This window comes from Ceratotherium simum, chromosome 16 (assembly GCF_057802395.1).
Source record: "Ceratotherium simum simum isolate JZ-2026a chromosome 16, ASM5780239v1, whole genome shotgun sequence".
NCBI classification, from domain to species: domain Eukaryota; kingdom Metazoa; phylum Chordata; class Mammalia; order Perissodactyla; family Rhinocerotidae; genus Ceratotherium; species Ceratotherium simum.
Window position 1 is genome coordinate 42,463,389 of NC_141915.1, and position 6,406 is coordinate 42,469,794.

General features: G+C 50.1%; 1 protein-coding gene across 1 annotated transcript in view; it reads left to right on the forward strand.

The window, feature by feature from the left end:
* Window positions 1-6,187, forward strand: part of DHX8 (DEAH-box helicase 8) — a 30,571-nt gene extending 24,384 nt beyond the window's left edge. Inside the window, exons 19-23 of the mRNA XM_004432527.3 lie at window positions 175-312; window positions 1,071-1,199; window positions 1,380-1,576; window positions 2,038-2,217; window positions 3,341-6,187. Of these exons, the coding sequence (XP_004432584.2) occupies window positions 175-312; window positions 1,071-1,199; window positions 1,380-1,576; window positions 2,038-2,217; window positions 3,341-3,560 (864 nt within the window). The 3' untranslated portion in view covers window positions 3,561-6,187. The remainder of the gene's footprint in view (window positions 1-174; window positions 313-1,070; window positions 1,200-1,379; window positions 1,577-2,037; window positions 2,218-3,340) is intronic.
* The last annotated feature ends 219 nt before the right edge of the window (window positions 6,188-6,406 follow it).

Consider the following 6,406-nt stretch of genomic DNA (forward strand, 5'->3'; position numbering starts at 1 on the left):
AGGTTGTGCGGCTATGACATACAACTATCTACTGGGGCTTTGGGGGGGGGGGGGAGTAAATAAATAAATAAAATAAAATAAAAAAAAAAGAAAGAAAGTGACAAGTAGCCTCCCCCTATTTAACACTGGTGAGGCTTGCCTATCAATCACACACTTTCTTCCTTTCTGTTGTAGGCCATGGGCATCAATGACTTGCTGTCCTTTGACTTCATGGATGCCCCACCAATGGAAACCTTGATCACAGCCATGGAGCAGCTGTACACGCTGGGGGCCCTGGACGACGAGGGCCTGCTTACTCGCCTGGGCCGCAGGGTAGGGGACAGACCTAACTTCCAGTGCTTTTGGGAAGATGCCCCGGCCAGCCTTCCAGACTCTGTTCTGTGCAAAATCAAGCTCTGAGGCCCTGGATAGGCTTTAAGTAGAATTCTAGATGCCTGTTTTTAACCTGGATTTTTCACTATCACTTAAAACAGTTTCTTTTTTATAGAAAAAAATTCTATCCACTGTCAGTTTTACTTCAGGATATATTATTGAATCTAGCCTTGATTTTAAAGGATGTCTGCAAAATTCCCACCTATACCAACAGTAGTTATGTTCTTGGTCACATACATTTTGTTGAGATTTATTTGGGAAATTAAAAAAACCAACTTGGGGCTGGCCCTGTGGTGTAGTGGTTAAGTTTGCGCGCTCCACTTTGGCGGCCCAGGGTTCGCAGGTTCAGATCCCGGGCATGGACCCACGCACTGCTTATCAAGCCATGCTGTGGCAGGCGTCCCACATATAAAGTGGAGGAAGATGGGCATAGATGTTAGCCCAGGGCCAATCTTCCTCAGCAAAAAGAGGAGGATTGGCAACGGATGTTAGCTCAGAGCTAATCTTCCTCACACACACACACAAACAGATTAAAAACAACAACAACAACATTCTTCTGATAGAGACAGGCATCCCACATCATCCTGCTTGGGTAAACCTCCTGTGGTCTGTTCCCTACTCTGACCCGTGTCTCACACTGGTCAGTCCAGATCGGTCTTCCATGGGGAAACCGTTGTAATTTCTTCTTCTCCCTCTAGATGGCAGAGTTCCCTCTGGAGCCAATGCTGTGCAAAATGCTGATCATGTCTGTGCATCTGGGCTGCAGTGAGGAAATGCTGACCATCGTGTCCATGCTGTCTGTGCAGAATGTCTTCTACAGGCCCAAGGTAGGGAGTTCAGACCCACGTGCAGATAGGGGTGCGGTGAAGCAGGGTGAAATCAGCCTGTTGCCCCTGCAGTGCTTAATGTGGACACCTGATGGGGCCATGTAGGACTCCTTGGAATTGCTGGATGTTCAGTTAGTAGCTGTTGGGCAGAAAATGATCCTCTGTCCCACTGCTTGACAGGATAAACAAGCCCTCGCAGATCAGAAGAAGGCCAAATTCCACCAGACCGAAGGGGACCACCTCACCCTGCTGGCCGTGTACAACTCCTGGAAGAACAACAAGTTCTCCAACCCGTGGTGCTATGAGAACTTCATCCAGGCTCGTTCTTTGCGCCGGGCCCAGGACATTCGTAAGCAGATGTTAGGCATAATGGACAGGTAACAGCTGGTGACTTTTCCCCATGTTTGAATTGAACCTCCTTGAATGTCGTGTCTCTTCATCTCTTTATGTACCTGGGAAGCTAAAGACTCCTCACATAACCCCTTTCCTCCAGCTTTTCCATCTTTGTTATACTCCTCCCAGGCAAGGGTGCAGCTGAGAATCACTCCAGAAAGTTCCTAAGAGGAGGAGGATTTATTTGTTGTTGAAAAATGCTCTTTGTTTGCAAGCATCTGGAACACTATTAGTCGAGTTGAATTAAATCTCTGGGTCTTACTGCGTCCATCTTGCCCAGTGTATAGAGCTGTCCCTGTAGCACACTTAGCGCTGGAAGGAGGGTCCTGGTGCCTACTCTGGGGACCTTAGATAGGGTGTTGTGTGTCGTCATTCTGGAAGATAGAACCTCTGAAAGCGGAGTAGTCTCACATCTTTGTCCTCTCTTGATTTATTCGCCTGATAGACACAAGCTGGATGTGGTCTCCTGTGGGAAGTCCACAGTCCGAGTGCAGAAGGCCATCTGCAGTGGATTCTTCCGAAACGCTGCCAAGAAAGACCCGCAGGAGGGTTACCGGACACTGATCGACCAGCAGGTGGTCTACATCCATCCTTCCAGTGCTCTTTTCAACAGACAGCCGGAATGGTAGGTGGGCAGGGTCTGGGTCTGGGGGCTGTTCTGGGCAGAGAGAACCTGTAAAACTTCTGGCGCTTTGTGTCTTCACCCACCCCCAGCACTTCTAATTCTAACATTGCTTATATTTCTAGAGCAGCAGAAGCCTGAATTTGGCACAATATCAGGTTGTTTTGAGAGAAATAAAATCATAGGGGTGAGAGCTAGGAAGGACCTTAGAGATCATCTATGAGGTGGTTCAAAAAAATTTTTTTTCGGGCCGGCCCCGTGGCTTAGTGGTTAAGTGTGCGTGATCCACTACTGGCGGCCCGGGTTCAGATCCCAGGCGCGCACCGATGCACCGCTTGTCCGGCCATGCTGAGGCTGCGTCCCGCATGCAGCAACTAGAAGGATGTGCAACTATGACATACAACTATCCTCTGGGGCTTTGGGGGGAAAAAAAAGGAGGAGGATTGGCAATAGACGTTAGCTCAGAGCCGGTCTTCCTCAGCAAAAAGAGGAGGATTAGCACGGATGTTAGGTCAGGGCTGACCTTCCTCACAAAAAAAAAAAAAAAAAAGCTTCTGCCAGAGACACAGGAACTGGTTGGGACGCTCCCCTGGACTGAGACACTGGCAGGAGCCATAAAAAAAAAAAAATTTTTTTTCAAGTAGCATTTTAAAAAAATTGAAATCTTACCCACCGTGATACAAAACTGATGTAAAACCACCATGCCATCATGGTAGAAGAAGGTTGGAGATGTAGAGCCTTGGCCATCTCCATCCCCTTGTGGCAACCCCTGAGGCTCCTTTTCAGGGCCTTGGAGTTTTGTGGAGAGAGCCTGAAAAACCACCCTCCCATTTCACAGAACAGGAAACTGAGGCCCAGAGAAGGGATGTGATTGGCTCCATGTCACTCAACTAGTCAGAGCCAGAGCCAGAACTAGAATACATTATCCTGACAGCTTTCTGTTAGTTAGAGGTGTGCAGGTTCTTCAGTGGGGTGTGGCTGTCATGAACAGACTGCAGTCTCCTAAGGGCTCAGGCAGGAAAGAGAAGAGGGTAAAATGCAAGCTTAGCTGAGGCCCGCCAGGGCGCAGGGGGACTGGAGTGGGGCCTGTACCGGAGACTTGAGCCCTGTGTCTGTCCCCATGCAGGGTGGTGTACCACGAGCTGGTGCTGACCACGAAGGAGTACATGCGTGAAGTCACCACCATCGACCCCAGGTGGCTTGTGGAGTTTGCTCCTGCCTTTTTCAAGGTTTCTGACCCAACCAAGCTAAGCAAGCAGAAGAAGCAGCAGCGTCTTGAACCCTTGTACAACCGTTACGAGGAGCCTAACGCCTGGAGAATATCCCGGGCCTTCCGGCGGCGCTGAAAAGCAAGACTTATCTGCCTCTCCTGCAGCAGCGGCCTGGGACTTGGACTCACTCTTATTGATGAGAAGCTGGTCCTGTGGATACAGCTGTCCAGCTGCTGAATACTTTAACTGGGTGTTTTCTAAACTTGACTCTCATTTCTTCCCTGGTGGTAAAATAGAAACAGGGATTTACGCCTGGTTTGACCAGAACCTCCAGCCCCCCCCACTCCAAGTCACTGGGGCCAGCTGGGCCTCAGAGCCAGCACGAGGTATGCTGCATCGTCTCCAAGAAAGGGGCAACTCGTGCAGCCCTAGGATGGGAAGGGGAGGTGTGAGCATCTGACACCTACGCGATGAGGGCCCTGATGCCCTAGCTGGTGCTCTCTGGAGGAGGGAACCACAAAGCTCATTGAAAGTGTTGACCCCACTTCCTGCCCCTGTCCAGCCCTTGTACTTTCGCTTAACCTCCTGGAAATATTTATTTTCTTAAGGAAACAAAAATGGTTTTCTGTGGCTGTTTCTTTTAGCTGAAAAGTTAGGATATTGGCCTGGGCTCAGGGTGGGGAGATTTAGTATCTGTGGCTTTGGTGCACATGGTGGAGAGTCCCCTGAAACCAGAGCCAGGGGCCTCTTTGGGCTGGAAAGTGACGCACAGCCCAGACCTCCAGCTTTATCTCTCAGCACCCGCACTAGCCCGGCTCTGCCGCAGATCGCCCCGTGATTAACCACATCCACTGCACAGGCGCTCCAGTCTGGGCCCCTGAGTGGTTACAGATGCTGCATACTGAGGACAGAAGGCTCTCCCTGGCTCCCTCTCCCGTCCACCACTCTCACAGTGTGCAGTGTGTCCTATTTCCTTTTGAAACATGCAAATAACGACACAGCTTTTGTTTTATTTTGTTTTTATTTTTTTCCCCTGAGGTCCTCGATGGGCTTTTAACAAAGGGTTTTTATGGTCAAAGTCTCCCCTCCCCCACCCCAAACAGAAGACCAACCTAACACCTCTCGGAGCCAGTTTGTGCTCCCCAGCATCTGTGCTCTGGGCCTCATGCTTAGGTTTTCTCCTAGAGTTCGGTTGGGGAATGGCCACCTCCTAGTGCCCCTCTCAAAGGTTCTGAGGAAGCTCCTGACTTGGAGGAACATCAGGCAGATGCTGCCAGGCCAGGCTGGAACCTCGCCTGGTTATGGAGAAGCCCCTGGGGGATTGGGCACATCGTATGTTATGGTCCACACTGCCTCCTCATCCCCATTCTAGTAAGTTCTGAAACGATGTAAATGTTAGAACTACTATAAAATTTTACGCCAGACACTAAAAGAGACTATATGACATTCTAGGATATGAAGGAAGGTAGGCTGTCATTGGGCAGCAAAGAAACCACCCTGAAGGCACAATTCAGAGAGAATCCAGTGGAGAGGAGTACAGGCCAGGAGTCTGCTGACTGAGGTCCCTGCCCCGTCGTTGAGCTGAGTGGGTGCCTCCAGTTCTGTTTGAGTGTGCGCCTCAGGAAGCCCAGGCCAGTAATTGAGGTCAGGGGATCTTTGCATCTTAACCTTTAAGGCCTTCTGGGGAGAGAGAGTGCAGGGGCCTGCAAGAACCCAAAAGGAAGCAGGCTGGACACCCAGCTCCCCAGTCTGTATTCCAGTCCAGGTCTCTCTAGTTCAGGAACAAACTCTGGGTTTGGCAGCCCGCCTGTCCCAGCTGAGTGACCAGCACTGACGGCATTGGCACCTCTGAGATCATTACCTCCAGGGAGGGAGGTTTGGGATTTAAGCTGCGGTTGAGAAGAGGATATTTAATAGGCCAAGGTGAGAGACAGCAGGGCTGGTCATCTTTCTGCATTAGGTGAGCAGAAAGAAGGACCCCAGCTCTGTGGGTGTTCCTTGAACATTTTTCCCAAGAGCTGAGGTCACTTCTCTGCTCTGACAACATGGCTGGGGTCTGACCTTCTGACTTTGCATCGGGAAATGACATGTAAGCAGCATTGCTGAGCCTACTCATAGGGAGAAGGGGGCTCCCAGCGAGATTCGGAAGGACTGGCCTGCTGCTCCCACACAATGAGGCCCTTGTTTCTCTTCCTTGAACCAATATTTCCCAAGATTGAGTGACAGCCCAGGAGAGGATGTGGGTCTCGTGCAGGAAGCTGGAATCTTCTCGGCGCTTAAAGTACTGTTTACCCCATCCCTGTAGGAGCCTAGCTCAGGAGTTTCCTGCCCCTCCACATGTGCTTAGTCTGTGCTCTTTTGTGTGTGTGGAGGGGCACCATCCCCATGGGGCATGTGTAGGCTCTACTGCTGGATCAGGCTCCCTAGTCCCAGGTTCACCTTCATCCAGTCAGGAGCATGATTTGGTTTTGGTTCTCTCCTTCAGCCCAAAGAATTTCCTCCAGTTGTTGCTGTAGCTGTCCTCGGAGCAGTCCCCTCCAATTTAAGGATTTGAACCAAGAGTTATGAGGAGTGGCTTGTTAATGAACGTTTCAGAGTGCAGAGGTCACAGTCTCAGCCTGCGGAGACATATTCCAGAATGCTGCTTTCTCTTGTATGTACTACTCAGGGCCTCAGGGTTCCACTCGACTTTTATACCTTCTTCCCACCGTGATATCCTGGATTTCATGTGGAATTAAATCATATGTTTTTTAAAACATGTATTTTAAAATTTTCTATTCCTTGCTCTAAATTGTAGAAGTCAGTACATTGATGTTTTGTTTCTAGGAAAAAAATTAATATTGCTTTTTATTTGTGGGTTGAGAGGCATCCCTGCCTGCGAGGGCTGCCGCAGTCTTGGCGTTAGTACCAGGCCGGTTGAGCGGTCCAGGCATTACTGAGGGTGCTGCTGGCCCAGCCTCAGCCCGGCTGTGGTTCCAGTT